We start from the raw sequence: 17,369 nt of genomic DNA, 5'->3' as shown, positions 1-17,369 counted from the left end.
ATTGATATTTTTAAACCTGTAATTGATAATCCCTATCTAACTTCCTTGGAAAACCAGCAAGTCTCAGAGCTGTCCTTAGTACTGTCCTTAGTTCCTTCCTTTCATTTCTTTTCCACATTTGTGGCTGCGAGTTATCATATAAACTTTGTTGTAACTGAGAAAATAGCTGCTTAATTATGTCTTAACTAGATGCCCAGTACATAAAATTCCTGCACTGGGAGGGGGTGTCCCTCAGCCCAGCCTGCACCCTCTCCAATCTGGGACATCCCCTCACAATCTGAAACTGCTGGCTCTCAACCACTCACCTGCCTACCAGCCTGATTACCCCCAACTGCCCTCCCCTGCCAGCCATCTTGTGATGGCCATCTTTGACCACATGGGGGCAGCCACCTTGTGCAAGAGAATATTAACTCTTTATCATATAGGATAATCATTGCAATTCACTCACTTGCAGCCTCCTCAATTCTTCTAAACAGGTATATCACATATGGTAAAATCAGCACATAATTAAGGGGAAAGGGGCAAATATGTGTCTGGACTATGAGCAATGACCTTGATTTTGATACATGGCAAATCTAAACACAAGGTATTCTTTGGAACATTTACAGTTCTGTGGTCTTACTGACAAATGCTTCCTTGCTGTCCTTTTTATAACAACAAAAATCTAAACCATTCTGTTCAAAGTTAGCTGATGGCCTCAGCTTTTCAGAAAGCCTTCCCAGTGTAATCCAGCCCACCCCTGTCATAGGGATATTTGGGATATTTCTTGGTTCTTTGACACTTCACTGTTTTCACTTCAAAGTTGACACTTGGTATGTATCTAGACTCCCAAAAAGGTTGTACATTCCTCAAGAGTAAAAACCAGGGCCGTGGTCGGCAAACTGCGGCTAGTGAGCCACATGCGGCTCTTTGGCCCCTTGAGTGTGGCTCTTCCACAAAATACCACGGCCTGGGTGAGTCTATTTTGAAGAAGTGGTGTTAGAAGAAGTTTAAAAAATGTGGCTCTCAAAAGAAACTTCAATGTTGTAACTGTTGATATTTGGCTCTGTTGACTAATGAGTTTGCTGATCACTGAATCAGGCTATACATGCTTTTATCCCCCATAGCACATAGCTCAGTAACCACCAATTCCCAGCTCATCAACCCTTCCCCAATACCATAATAAAATTCTTGCAATATTGCATAAGTAATTTTGAATGTTAGAACCTCAAAGAGACCTAGCTCCATCTATTTCTTAGTAGACAAGTATTATTTTAAATATCAAAAATCAGAATAACAGAGTTAAAAAAAAAAACACATTAGTTTTCTAAATCAACACATAGCTAGCTATCATTGGCTTAATATTGTCCATTTAAAAGTATATAACCCACTTAAATTATTAACCAAATAATACTACATCAGATATAATGTACATTTTAAAAACATAGTTTGGACTAATATTTTCTTTCTGATTTGACTAATTGTGGGACCTATTAAAAAAAAGTCTCAACAAATTTTCCCCATAAACCATTCCTTCAAAAATATATGATAAAACTATAGATTTTTAGAGCAGAAATACTTCAGGATATATCCATTAGATCATCTATCATCATTTTACAGATGAGGAAATGGGGCCCCAAAAGACAAGCAATTTATGTTGTTACCTAATTAGGCAGTGACAGAAATAGGAACAGTGTTCAGATCCCAAATTAATTCAACTTCTGTTCTACTTCACTGTTTCATTTAGAGCAAAAATTATTTGTATGTATTTTTAAATTATAACTTAAATACATACAAAATGAATTTTTAAAGAAAACACTGAACACCACTATAAATGACACATGCACATGAGGATAAACAAGTGCATACACAATGCATTCCATGACACACACTCTAAATTTGCACAAGCGCACAACACAACCGTTCTTAACTCACGAAGTTTAAAGATGACTGTTTTCCAAGGTTTGTAAAATATGAGCATTTCTTACCTGGCAGCTGTATGAGGGTTGATAAAAGACATTAAAAACTTGAGCTATGATTAGACATCAATTTTTTTTTTCCTGGCACTGAAAATTGACTTATACTGGAGTTTCAGGGATCTAACATTTTTAATGGGATGTAGGCCACTGACTTGAGAGGACTCACCCAACATATGTGATGTTACCCACACTGCAATACTAAGCTGACTGCAGGTGATTATCACCCAAATCTTCCTACTGGCCAGTCCTGTCTCTATTTTTCATTATTGTACCTGAAATCACCACCATTGCAGTCATATCAAGTTAGAAAATTTAGGTGGGAAAATTACACCAGAAATTGCCACACTGCTCCACCCCAGCTAACAAAAAGGGGAGAATCTAGCTTCAGTCCGTTTTTTTTTTTGTTTTGTTTTGTTTTGTTTTTTTTTTGGACTATTGGTTATGAACTGTTAAAGTGCCTAAGTTGGGAAGGAGGGGGCGAGAAGATCTACCCATAATAGGAAAGCTATTGATGAGAAAGGACTCCTCCTTTTAAACTGCCACCAATTCTTCAACACTAGTATCCATACTTAGCCAATTAATATATATTTTGAAAATAATAAGTGATACAGTGATACATTCCTAAAATATTTTGTAATACTCCTGATCCACAGGAGGATGCTTTTAACAGGGCCTCAGGTTCTGATGTTCAAATCCTTTCAAAACCACCCACCCTGATGCTAAACATCCCTTACAGATTTAACCACCTGTTATCTTCCTTTGCCCTTTTATATAGAAGCTGACATGTTGACAGTTTTAATAGGTACCCAGGAGTGAACAAGGAAGGTGGAGTAAAATGCTCACTCAGCCGTATAAAAGAAATAATCAGTAACAGAAAACCCAATGAGACAAGGACAGTAGCTTTTTAAAGCCCATAACTACCAAGAAAGCACACCAAACAGCATCAATATTATTGCATGCAACAACAAAAAGCTAGAAAATTTGGTTGTGGCACCTTGAAATGTGGCTGTACCCTTAATCTTGCAAGAATGGTGACTTTTTAAAAAAGTAAATATTTTAGTCTTAGCATTAGAAACACTTTCACTTGTTTATATCAACACCAAAATTGTTGGCAATTCTAATGAATCAGCTTCTTCACCATTTTAACCCACAATTTTGGAAGATCAGACTGATTCTCTGGGCAAACATCGATAAAGGCTATTCTGTGATCCAGAAATCTTTCAAATGAAGAAGAATGCATCCACCTAACTAGTCTTCCTTCAAGAAGCTCACTGAAGGAGTACAGAATGAATTCATTCCTCATACGCAATGACTTTCAGTCCCCATGGGAAGAAAGACTCAGAAATAGAGGAATGAAAATACCAGTTTCATTTCTCAAGTTTAGATCACAGTTGAAGAGTGTATCTGTGCTGTAGAATCCTTCATCTATATAGAGAATAAGGAGATCATCTCTCCAATGTTGGTTAACAGTAAGTAAAGAGGGCCTGAGTGGTCACATCTTTACCCCCTTAAAACCCCATTTTCCTGCTTTCAAAAGTAATGTTTACAATGAGACAGGTTAGATTAGAAAGCAAAGTTACTCACCATGGAGGAATCACTGCTTCCACTGATCGGAGCTCCCTCAGCACAGGTTGGGAGGTGGGTAGAAAGTTGACTAGCCCTGCCCCCATCTATGACATCACAATCTACCTCATAAAAGGTAGTGAAAGTGTTCTGAACTCCTGTCTGATTTCCGAGAGATACAGAAAAGAGAGCATGAGAGAGAGAGCAAGAGAAAAAAAAAATAAAACGTACCCTATTGGGAAGGGATTAGGGACATGGAAGAGGGAGTGGGTCATTGGGAGAAAAGAGGCATATGAAGGATTAGGTGCTGAAAGAGATGGTAGGCCTCTGTGATATTAAACAGCCCGGCCACTAGGATTCCTCATGGGTTCTCTTGAACAGGTATATGGACCACCTGAGAGAAGGAGGAAGAAGAAGGACGCCCACCTTGTCAGGCATTGTAGGGACAACTATAGTGGGTTCAGAGGGGATGAATCCCCTATTTAAAGCACCAAAGATCACCAAGAGAGAAAGCAAGGGCTGAAGCTCTTAAAGCCTGGAACGATACAGGGGGAGTGTCAGATGCCTTTCTTGGAAGTTCCATTGCCCTGCTGTGTGACCTTCACCAAGCCCTCGGGCCTCTGCACATCCAGCCAGTAATGATAGTAAGGGGATACTTACCTCTTTAATTGGAATCACTGAAGAACTAAGGCATTCATTGTTGCTAAAACTGCAACTCTTTTTATTCTTCAATTTTGCATCCATGGGTGGATTGTGTGATAAGCACAATTTCAAAGATAAGCCATAACCAATGCCTATGTCTACCTTTAGGAAGTTTATTTTGACATAAAATATTACTGATAGTCTTGACTAAATTTTTCCATTTATGCTGAATATCACATACATCTAAAGGGGGTCATTAGAGCCCACCTTCAAAACTGGAGAAAAACAGCAAGGTTTCTACAGTCATAAGGTCCACTGCACTGCTGCTCTGAGAGGTCAAGTTTAAGTGCCTCAGTGATGTGAAGTGACAAACATTTTTGTCACATGCCGTTCTGCTATAGTCATCTAGTTACACCTCTGAAACTATTTTTTTAAACAGCTAAGATGGAAAATTTATGTGGAGAGAAGCAAGGTTTTTGTGTTTTGTTTTGTTTTTGCGTTTTGTTTCATTTTTGCAAATGAAGATTTAGAAGTTTAAAATATGAACTATTCAAAGTTGTTAATTGGTTATTACAATAAAACAAAAGGAAGGGGTGATATTGAAAAATAGGCAGGTCCAGAAACCATGCACATGGAAGCCAGATCGCCCTCGCCATCAAAATATTTTAGCAAAAATAAAGATTCAAAATAACAGCTGTAATTCATGGCATAATAAATGGGTGATGCCTAGTTGGCTATTTCTGAATGCAGATAAAATTCCCAATTTGGAATTATTCCCTTCTGTTTTAAGTCAATGTAGTTCTATTTCTAGTTCTGTCATCCTTATCTCACTGAATAGATAAGTGCATTTGGTAATCAAAATTTAAAATTAAGAAAAATTGACAAATTAGAGAATATTTTGAAACACAGAAGCAACAAAATTCAAACTAGTTACAGATTTGGCAACATTACTGTCATCCTTTACTTCAAAATGAATGCTAATGACATTTAAAGAATATCCTGAGAGAATTAAAGATAATAGAATAGAAAAAAAACAAAAATTGGCTATGAGATAAAAAATGTTCCTTATATTTGACTATTTCTATACTAATATTAGAGATACAATAATACACTGTTTATATTTTCATTATTCTATTTCCATTTTTTTTAATTCCAAGTATAAATTCAACTTCAATATTTGACAGTTTTTGTTGCATGAGATTTCCCAATTAATGGCCCTATACAGTCTTATTGTCTTCCAATTTCTACATATTAGATCACTGACTAGTTGGCCTACCCTTGTTTTATTTTATGCTTTATAATTAATCTATTTGGTTTTTTAAAAAAAATTTTTTTGGCCATTAAACAGATTTTTTTTGCCATTATTATTTCTCAATTTCAAAATGATTATTTATTATAAACTTATTTGTATCATAGCACCTTTCATACAAAATTTAAAGCTCATTATTTTGAGAATACTGATGCACTTTCCCATTCTTCCATGAAACAGGTTAAGACTTGTACTATCTAACAAAGAAAGTACCCTTCCCCCTGTGTTATTAAAATAAAAAATGGGATTAAACACTTTTTAAATGTTAGAACAAAGAGAACTAGAATTAGATTATAATCTATTGTTATTTCTTATTATCTGTTGTTTATTTGGAAACTGGAGCCTGACTTCAGGAACCCAATGCAAAACTAGGCTGCATCAAAAGGATGCAGAGTGGTGAACTGTGCTGACTTTTTAGTATGATTGAATGTGATGTCTTTAGTTATATTAGTTAAAATAACAAACCTTTCTTTGACAAAGAATGCAATGCTGGGATTAGATAATTTCCAACTATTCTTAGGATCTAGCTTCTTGACATTGTTTATGAAAATCAATTGTGGATTTGATGCATGCTTTTTATGGCATTAACTGAATGGATTAGTTCGCCCTTTAAGACAAGATATGAATTGCAAAATTTCAGTCAAGAGACCCCATTACTGAAGTCATGAATATAACAGCTCTGACCAGAGAGATATAGAGTTGATTTTACCTTTTTGTTTGTTGAAAGCAAAGTGTTTTTATTTTATTTCTTAGTGAAAAGAATTGAGAAGAGTAAGGTCGAACAATGTGTACACTCTGAAAGAATGACCTGCCGAGGTATTTATGAAATAATTCACCATGGAAGCCATAATCAGGCAGTGGCATGCAATTTGATCAAAATGTTACTGAAGAGAAATTACAAGAGAGAATCCAATTTTGATAGCAACAGATTTGAACCAGGGGTTCTGAGATAAAAGAGATTATGTTTTGAGTTAGTTTTATGATTCTCTCTCATATACAGACCCTTAGGTTTGAAAAAGTACATGGTTCTTAGATGTTGCTGATTGAAACTTGTCCAGCATATTATCATCTCTCATTTGCAAAACAGGTTTGCAAAAGGACATGGATGAAAGGGGTCAAGAGACAAGTTGTGCAGATTTGACAGAACATCTAACCAGAGTTCCAGGAAGTCAAGTTCATTATCAGTAAGGCATCTGCACAGATGAAAGTAGTCAGAGAAAAGCAATCAAATAAGACATAGTATTAATAATGTAAGAGAAGATGAAAGTCTAAATTAAGAAAGTTTGTCTTCAAGAAAATAGGATTGGTATAAAACATTTGAAACATATTTATTATCCAGAAGAAATATGACTGCTCAAAATTGAGTAAGACAAATGTGTTCTGAAGCATAAAAGATATCTGAACCAAGAAAATGCCACATTGCCCATCCAGAAGTCATTCCTATTTGTAAGATACATGGGCCATAGCATGGCACATATTTCTTTTCAAAGGGCTGTGATCAAAGCCATATTTCATAAATCATTTAAGTTAAACTGAAGAAAGCATTTGGCAAAATAATATGTAAGGGCAAAATGCAAATGATAGTAAGTTAAACACATTTTTACTTATAGGATATAGTAAACCAAGAAACACAGTGAATACACAGAGATAGCTATCAACACCCTGCTCTTTTGGCTGACAATACTGAACACTAAGATTAAAAACAAACAAAATACAAAACCTTAAAAAACAACAAACAATAGACTATACAATCTAATAAAAGCACAATGAACAGGAAAAAATGTATCTTTTTCAGGAAAATTATTTGCTACTAGAGATAAAGGTCTTTGAATGCTTTTATCCAACCAATATTTAGCACTATGCCTTTTATGTAGTTGGAATGCAATAGAAATGATGAATTCAGTGAATCAGAAAATATAATTATATAAATAATACAACTCTTTAAAATTCTAATTGTTAGTTTTGTCATTAGAAAGTAGGATTAATCTTTAGAAATTAGAAATTAGGAACAACATATGGAAACATTTAAAAACATTTTCCTCTAGAAAAATATTCTCAAAATTTTATAAAACCTAGTATAGAATTTAAAAATTCTGTTTCTGCTTTGCTATGCGGGGTCTCCTTATTTCTTTTATATTTCATTATCTGAGGTAATGAAAAATTTTGCAAAATCAATAATGAAATCCCCAGATAATATTTATATTATGGTTTTAAAATTTATCTTTTATTTTTATATTAAGTTGTTCACGTGTTTGTTTTTTTTCTTCAATTCCCTTCAGTCCAGGAATTTTTGAGGCATCTCCAAGTAGGAACAACAATGAAGAAAATCACAATGGATTTATGTAACTAATTCAAGTTAATGTATTTCTTGTCTAGAGCTGACAGATTCAAATGTATACAGGAAAACCAGAAAGCAAGAACTGAATTACAGGTACTGTTTCTAAATAAAGGTATCCACTCAAGACCTTAGATTCCCATAATTGGTTCAATTAAAGGGAACATGTATACTGAATTTGCCCTCATATATTGAAAACTAGTTTAAAAAGGGGGAGGGGGAGGTAGTCCTATGACACTACTACAGACATTATTTAAAAGGTATTAATGAACATCTTTGAATAAAATCTGACAATTGCCACATTCAGACAGTATCTCAAAATTAGAATAATGGCCCTAGCCAGTTTGGCTCCATGGATACAGCATCAATCTGTGGACTGAAGGGTCGAGGGTTCAATTCCAGTCAAGTTTTTATTCCTGGATTGCAGGCTTGATCCTCAGTGTGGATTATATAGAAGGTAGTCAATAAATAATTCTCATCATTGATGTTTCTATTTCTCTCCCTCTCCCTTCCTCTTTGAGGTCAAAAAATATATTTGAAAAAATTAGAATAATGTCTTATGAGAAAATGTTATAAGCCATTACTTCTTAAATAGGGTTGCTAGTGTTTCACAGATATTAAAATATATATCATTGTCCCTCATTAGGCAAGGTATCTCCCATGTGTCTAATTTTCATGTTTCCAAAAAATATTATCATTCATTGGCTGCCACATAATTCGCAGAATATTAACTGAATCTAAGGCATTAATTGCTAATAAATTAAGATGTAAATTACATGCCTGCCTTTTTTTTAACTAGAGGATTTTCAAAGCTTTATAAAACTTCTAAAATCCAAATGAATGAAAGTTCAATGACTGAATAACAGGTAATGGCATTGACATTTCTGAGTCAGGAATATCTGAGGCAAAAATGTCTTCTTAAAGCCACTAACTCTTTCTACTCTTACAAGTGATGCAATCCAATCAATCTGAGAGATCCAAGTTAGGTCAGTTTCCTCTCTCTCTCCAGGTCAGAGCAAAAGGGTTATATGCTTGGTTCATGTACTAGTTAGAGTCTATTTTTTTATTTATTCTTTTTCTGGGATGAGAGCATTATAATATAAAGTATTTTTTCTATGCATAAAACAATTCAGTAAGATAATCAACTGGTTTAATTCCATCAATGAATAACCATTTTCAATGGATAGAATGGATCACATTGGTAAGTGCAGGGTTACTGTCATTGGGTGTTTTAACTGAAAAGCCACATCTTAAGCAGTATACCATCCTCCCTTGCACAGAACTACTTGAGGAGACACCTACACAGATGTGGTGGAATAGACAAAAGTTTTCAATGATAACTGACACCCAAAGAGGTTTTGACTTATCTTCCAAAAATGATGCCGGGAGTTTGTTAAATGTCACTTTTATAACACTGGGACAATGAGTTTGCAGGAAAAAAAAAAAAAAAAAAAAAACCACTGATGGCTTATTTTCTCTAAAAGTTTGCATAATTTGGACTACAAAAAAATTAAAGACATGTACACTAATATGAATGTAACCAAGGAAGAAATGATGCAGCAATCAGAATTAAATGGTTATATTTTTCCTATCTTATCAGATTAGGGGTATGTTTTTAGGAGAAAGATAGAATTATAAAACAATCCATCTTACTAGCAAAAATTGTGCCATTCTGCAAATAATAAGAAACTATTTGGTATTCTTATGGTTATCCCTCTATCCACATTTGTAATCTGAACTTTGTTTTTATCTTACTCTTTGGTTCTGGACTCTCCTACTCTTTCTAGATCAAATACTTCACAAATATTTAATGGCCTTTCCTCTGAAAGATGTGGATAAAATTCTTTGGAACTGCATTAAATCCCCTGAACACATACCCCTCTGATAAAATGAGCACAAAGATGCATTCCAAACCCTAATTAAAATAGCTAGAAATTTGGATTTTTTTTCCCATTACTACTACACTGTGATCAGTAAAGATGATCAGAAGATATAAAAAGGAGATTCTCAGAAAAGAGTTGCTTAAAGTACAGGTCTGCATAATCAGGCACAATGCTTATTTCAAAGGACTGTTTCATCTCAATTCAAAATACACATTTTATTGAGGAAAAATGGAACTTTTCAAATGGAATGCAACTTTCATCTCAACAAATCACAATGTTTACAAACTATATATATATATATATATTATACAACTAAATCGCACATTTTCTTTTCCCTGAATTGTATTGGATTAGGCATGTCATAGTTGTCAACTTTTTTTTTTTCTTATTGCTTATTCAGGGGGTAATGGAGTAAATGTCAAATCAAGTGTATCTCTTGGATGTATGTGTGAGCATATCCATGTATCTTTGATTATATGCCAATGTTAGGGAAGATTGATTTGAATATTATCAGTTTCTGTATTTTTCTGAATGTTTTTCATTTCTTATCATAACTATTCATGTTGATTTTATCCTTTAACCGAGTTTATTTTTTTAAATGACATGAAATATAGGTGGTACAAATAAATAACTGTAATTAACCCCTATTCTCCAATTTTCAATTTTCACTTCACCAATTCAAATCCTATCAATGTCACAAATTACACTTGCTCACCTTGTCAAACCTCTCTCCATAATGCAATTGAAATGGATTTACATTTGGAAAGAAGAGATTTAAAAGGCAAAGAACAAAAGTGCATATTAGGGTCGTCAATTCCTCAGGAACAGGTTAGGACTCCATTCAATCACCATGAGCACTTAGGGAACTAATATTCCTCACCTCTAAACTGTGTTTCTATATTTCATTAGTATAAAAAATATATATGCAGCCTTGGGCAGCATGACTCAGCTGGTTGAGCTTCATCCCATGCCCTGGAGGGTTGCTGTTGGTTCGATTCCCAGTCAGGGCATATACCCAGGTTGCAGGTTCAGTCCCTGGTCAGGGTGCAAATGGGAGGCAACCAATCGATGTTTCTCTTCATATATATATGTCCTCCCCCTTCCTCTCTAAATAATCACTAAAAACATTTTTTTTCTGAAAAAAAAGGACGTGTATGCAAAGAAATTTATTAAATTTTTAGTATTTTCTTGTGGAGTTATCACTAATTTATATTAAAGTCCCTCCTTCTCTGATCAAACTCCTGACCAGATCAGGGATATTGCTCTTGTGTTCTGGCTTTGTTGTTATAATGGGGCTCCTGTTGTATTTGAACCTTTTTTTTTTTTAAGTGGAATATTTCAGTTTTATCAGAATGCTGATGGATGTTCAGCATTCTGTGTTCTAAAATCCTACATCAGTGTTTCTAATTTTTTCAGAATAATGAATAAAGTATAAATCGTTTGGTAGCTAAAGATAAATGAAGGTTTAGAATGGGTTTTTGATTTCTCCAGAACTTTGTGTACCTCTTTGTTTTTAAATGTAAAAGAACCCATTAAGTCCTCTGAAATCTAGTCAACAAAAATTAATTACAAACATGACAATCAAATATACAGGTAATTTCCATATCATGGCATTGGAACTTATTTGTATTCAAAATGTATTTACATACTTGAAACATTTTGGCTCAAATTTTCTCCCATGGTGAATATAATGCTGTCATGCTTAATAGCTCTTACCTGCATGAAACTACTGTATGATATACTATCATTATGTTTCTCTTTCCTTTGTTTTCTCTTCTTCCTTCTTTCATGCCACTTCCCTCATTCCTTCCCTCTTTTTTTTAACATTTCTTTTCCCAAAATGCATGTCAGCTGGATTAAGAGACTTAATAATAAGCAAATACCAAACTAAGCACACAAAGCCAATTTTTAAACTAAGAGATTATTTCATCTTCTGGCCTTTATGTCTTTAATATCTCTATCACTTAATATCTCTATCACTCTACTCTTTTTGTTGTTGTTAATCCTCACCAGGGGACATTTTTCCATTGACTTTTTTAGAGAGAGTGGAAGGGAGGGTAAGAGACAGAGAGAGAAACATTGATGTGAGAAAGGCACATTGATTGGTTGCCTCCCACATACGCCCCAACCAGGGCTGGGGATTGAGTCTTCAACTAAGGTATATGCCCTTAGCCGGAATCAAACCTAGGACCCTTCAGTCTGTGGGCTGACACTCTACCCACCGAGTCATACCAGCTAGGGCTATCACTCTACTTATTTTTAAATTATTTTTCCACTTTATTGTCATCCCTTGCAACCCAGTTAAGCTGAATTGGCTCCCAAATGCATCTCCTACTTTGAGATTTAATAAGAATGGGACCATTTGGCTGTTGAGAAAGGTTTAAGCCAATGAATTTAAAAACTTGGTTGCCAGCCAGAAGACTAATGGTGCTTCTTAGACAGCAGTTGTGTGAATGAGCATATGCCAGCATACATCCTAATTGCTTTATTTTAGTTCCCCATCATGACTCAGGAAGAACATTTGCTCCCATTTTCCACCCAAGACCTATTGAATTTTCTAAATCTACCTCTCACACAAAAGGAAGATACAACAGAAAAGGCCTTTCCCAGTGTCTCCACAGAATCACACAAAACATCACATACTAACATGGTATATTATTATGCACATGTACATTTTATGTTCATCATGCCAGCAGAAGACTGAAAAAAAAATGGCTCTGAGTTTTAAAATTCAAATCATTTTCTTGGCCAAATGGAAATCATCTGTCCAAATCTCTTCTGTTTTAGGAGAAAGTTGGACTTCCAACGAATATATCTTACTGGGGGCTTTCATATATTTCAGAGAAGAAACCACAGCTTTGATCCCATGTACATAAACATAGGGGAAAAGCAAGAAAAGTTTAACTATTTGTCTTCATTTATTATGCATTACACTATAGTTGCTTCTCCTTAAAAATATAGCAAACTTTGTCATGCCAGACAACAAAACAAATGGAGCCCAAAGCATGAATGCACTTTCTTGGCAAAATCATTTAAAGATTGTCACAGTCCTAACGCTTTCAAAACTTTGAAGGCAGTCATTGGGGCTATTTTGCAAAATAAACATATTGACTTTTTTCTCCATTCGCCATCAGTGAAGGAGATGCAGACTAAGGTGGAGGCAGAAGTGGCAAAGACAGCAGACTATGGATGCAGGTATGGTACCAAATAGCAATCAAGCTTGAAAAAAATCATGAGGAGGCCAAGAGTGGGCCCATAACCAAGCAACATATAGCAAACCCTTATAATGCATTTGACTCAGAATTATTATAAAGTTGTATGACATTCCTCTAATAGAAGCCTTCTCCCATGCAAGGTTTTCTGTTCTTTGCCAATAAGACTCAAAGAAGGAAATGGGCTTCTCCATCTCAAACACCTTTGCAAATGCCAACAGTGCAAGTGATAAAAGCCAATGATGGTTCGGATTACAGCTCAATGAGGAAGACAATGGAAATGAAGCTCTGGAGGCAGTGATGAATAATGGGTACTGAGAGGATGATGGAGAGCAACTCTGCCAGGAAAATATTGTCCAGATGAAGCTGTGGAGTCTGAGATCCACAAAAGATGCTTTTGTGCATCCATGTAAATAATAAGATTTGGAACATGACAAATGAAAGCACACAAGGCAAGCTAAACAAAAAGGACTCAGTTCCACATGTACTATATACAGATGGACATGAAAGCTGAATGGTATGGGAAACTATACCATTGAGGCTGAAGAGAAGAAAGGAAGCAAGGGAGATGCAATGTTTTGTTCACTCACTTCTTGGCAGAGAGAATCTTGGTAGTTACCAACTTGGCAGAAAGGGACACATTGCAAGACAGATTGCACTTGGTTGCTGAAGAATGTTGAAGCAGGATCATTTTGGAAATGCAAAGAGGTGACTATGCTTTGGAAAGAGGCACAAAATAGCCAATTTAGTAGGCTCTAGGTGGGATTGCATGGACCAGGCTTTCCAGATGGCACCTCCATGCAAGCCAGATCAATTCTTTTCCCAGCTATGTTTTCTGCAACTCAGGCAATATAGGAAATAATTGGATTCAAGAATGATTTTTTCCACATATTTTTATCAAAGGGTCAAATTGATGATTTTTTTTTTTAATGGCTTGGCGGGGGGGGGTTTGAGCTTCGTGACCAATGTGATTTTCGCAAGGCATTTCCTACATTGATAAGGTTATGTTCCTGGTAATGCCACACTTCAAAAGGCAGCATCATGGTTGACTGGGAAAAGAACTAAAGGTGGTAGAGCCATGCTTCAGGATTGCAAATAGTTTAAAACCAGAGATGGCAACTTTTGTTAAAAGAGAGCGACTCAGTGAGGGGGGGAGAAGAATCCAAGATGAAGAACCTCAACACATACATTTGAAAATCTTGCCAAGAAGTCATGATCCTTCTATTCACTGAACTTATTTCTTTGCATTTGATGAAATGAATCAGATACTTATATTTTCATGAGAAGGGAAACACGGGAGTGATTAAGTAAAAAATATATATATAATTGTTAGTGTTTGAAAACTATGTTAGTTTTTGGCAACAGCACATCAACCTGGATTACATTCAAACATCGTGACTTTTAATGGTTACTGAAAACCTAGTATGCATTGGAACCTGATGAATGAATTTCCATTGTTTTTATCATCTCTAACATGTGAACACAATCCACACATAGAGAGGCTGGCTCCTGAATGAAAATTACTTGGGTTAACAAAGGGATGTCGACTCACAATGAGTAAACATACCAAAGCCCCAAATAATTATAATAGTCACAGCTTGGCAATGAGTTTGCAGACTATGAAATTAGTTTCTTGTGAATAATGGAGATTTTACAAAGCTAGTATAAACACGGGGTAATTGGAAAATCAAATCGCTCTTTGTGAGTTATTGTAAGGTCTGGAATAATTGTGATAACATTTATTTTAAAACTACCTCCCTATGAATCACTGCAGTGTGGTTTTTTTTTTTTTTTTTAGCAGTACTGTTGCCAAGAGTTCTCGCCTGGAGGTACAACAGTGGGAACTGAAATCGTGAAGCCCACGTCCCAGCTTACCCCTGACACAATGAGCTCTCCTCCCAGGTTCTGCACTTCCGCCTTCACCTTGCTGCAGATATTAAGCTGGTGGCAATACAAGGCAATTCGCTGAAGATAGGCTAATAAATCCTGCTTACATGCTGAATCAGGACACTATAAAACAGGTAAAACAGTGATCTCAGTTAGTACGCACTCTTCAGTTTCAAACACGTGGTATATGATGAAAGCTGTGGTGAGAAGAAAAGGTTTCGGTGTCATATACAACTTTCATTATATCCATTTCACTTAAATTCTTTCTATAGCGTGTTAGGAATACCAGAGCCAATAGTTTAGAAGAGTTAGTTGGACTTGAACAGAATTCTACCAAGAGAATAGTAAAGATCTTTCAGCAAGTCTTATTGGGACTTCTGAGCATGTTTCTGGGTATTTTATCAGTTGTCTTCAAAACTGTTAAGAAACTAAGTATTTTACCATTTTTATTCCTAGTGGCTCATTCAATGTTTACTATGTGCACATTATTTTAATACAAACAACCAAAGTAGCACATGCTAGAAGGAAATCACTCTGTGAGACAATCTCTCTGCCATAGAAAAGGGCAGAGCTTCAATTCAATTAGTTGGAAGGGAAAATCACTTGTTTCCTTTACTTTTTTTTTTTTTTTTAAAGAAATGCACCATTCATGAAAGGAAAAAACTATTACACCTTTTGGATTTTCATATTTATCAAAATTTTAGCAACATGATAAACAGTTTTTCCTTTAAGCAAAACACTGAAAAGAATCATGACCACTGTGAGAGAAACAGATGTGAGAAAGAGAATGAAGTTGATACCAATAGAAACACTTGTAAGAGAGACAACAGATCCCAGACTCTGGATGTGCCAGAGTCAACTATAACCAGGGGTTTTGAATTATCTGCGATTTAAACAGGCAGATGTCCATCGAATACACTGAGCTTAGATGAACATTTCCAAGGACATTTACAAGGCTCCCTGAGGCATTTCGGAGGTGCCAATGGCTATCCAGTCATTGAAATAAAGTCCTCTTTCAAAAGTTCAGTTGGAGATTCTCCAGGCCATTCCATTGTTCTGGTCCAATTTGACACTTGTAAAAAACATATAATCACGAGATCCTTGATGAAACATTGTAAGAAATAAACACCTGCAGGCCACAGTGAAGTATCTTAATTAGACTAAGAGTATGAGAAAAAGCCCTTCAATTGTTTCCTTGATGGTCAAGGAAAATAATTTTCATTAGTACTGTGAAGCCAGTGATTTTGACATAATCACTTATTGAATAAATGACAAAGGGGTCTCTTTTGTATATAACACTTATCATTATAGCATTTCCCTCCCCTCCCATTAACTGTAGTTATCAAGAAAGAAACCTACAGAAACTGTTTTTTAGCTTTCTAAAAGTATTTAATTCTGTAATATTTATCCTACTCCAGAGACCCATCTACTGAAAGGAATTAACTTTAAAATGATATCTCCCTAGAGGGCTGACTAGTCTTTTGATATAAATACCTTGCAGCAAATTAAACTGAAAGTTTTATCTAATGGAACAGTAATTAAAAATGCAACAGTCCGTAAAAAGTTTATATTGCGTGCATATCTCAAATCTTCATAAAAATATTTTCAGGCAAAATAAAGGCAATCAATTTGTTCCTCGGTACTTTTCGTTCTATGCTGTTATTTAAACTGAAGCATTTAAAGCACAAATAAAGGCAAGAGGAAACAAGAAAAATAAGTCTTACTTCATGGAAATAGGATGATTTGAGAAATAAATGTCCAGTTCAGACAAAAGAACGAGGGGGTAATTGCAAATTCCTTCACCACTTATGACAGTAAGAATGCCACCAACAGAGGGTTATGTCTACCTTTATCTGTCTCTTTGAAAGTCATCATTAAATAGCATTAAATACTTTGTTACAATATCAAAAGACATTTAGAATCCTGGGATTTGTGTGTCATTTTGCAGATACCAAAACTGTTTGGGGCTATACTTCAAGTTGCAAAAATGCAAAATAAAAAAACAAGAATAAAAATAAAAATATTGAGCTCTATTAGCCTAAACATGTTGAGTCATAGGCCTGGACCGGTTTGGCCCAATGGATAGAGCGTCGGCTTGGGGACCGAAGGGTCCCGGGTTCGATTCCCGTCAAGGGCATGTACCTTGGTTGCGGGCATATCCCCAGTGGGGGGTGTGCAAGAGGCAGCTGATCGATGACTCTCTCTCATCGATGTTTCTGACTCTCTATCTCTCTCCCTTCCTCTCTGTATAAAATCAATAAAATATATTAAAAAAAACAAAAACAAAACAAAACATGTTGAGACATAGATTTAGCCATTGAGATTCAGAATATAATGGAAAAGCCATCCAAACTTCATTCACTTTCACTCCCAGGAAGAAGTCTGTCCAAATAAAACCATTTTAAGGGCCACCCACCATCTCTGCTCACTCTGCTCATCCTCCCCACCTCAACATTTGCAAGGGTAGGGGGAGGGGCATGGGGAAGGCTATACAGCATTCTTTCTTGGTGCATTTTTATTTGCATGCATGTATGCACATTTTCAAGTAAGTCCATTGTCTCTCTTTTTTATGTGAACTTT

At 35.6% G+C, this 17,369-nt stretch overlaps 1 protein-coding gene across 2 annotated transcripts in view; it reads right to left on the bottom strand.

Annotated features, from left to right (window-relative positions):
• The window catches only part of CTNNA2 (catenin alpha 2), a 1,072,635-nt gene that overhangs the window by 23,921 nt on the left and 1,031,345 nt on the right, over positions 1 to 17,369 (bottom strand). The window contains exons 17-18 of one of the 2 annotated variants that reach the window (XM_084900770.1): positions 14,778 to 14,912; positions 3,543 to 3,683 (exon numbers count right to left, since the gene is read on the bottom strand). In XM_084900770.1, the coding sequence (XP_084756896.1) occupies positions 3,543 to 3,683; positions 14,778 to 14,912 (276 nt within the window). The remainder of the gene's footprint in view (positions 1 to 3,542; positions 3,684 to 14,777; positions 14,913 to 17,369) is intronic. The other variant, XM_084900771.1, reaches the window with a different exon arrangement.

The sequence above is a fragment of the Pipistrellus hanaki genome (genome assembly GCF_964339955.1).
Source record: "Pipistrellus hanaki genome assembly, chromosome: 12".
NCBI lineage: Eukaryota > Metazoa > Chordata > Mammalia > Chiroptera > Vespertilionidae > Pipistrellus > Pipistrellus hanaki.
The sequence above is the reverse complement of the archived record's forward strand: the minus strand, read 5'-3'. Positions and strand labels throughout refer to the sequence as shown.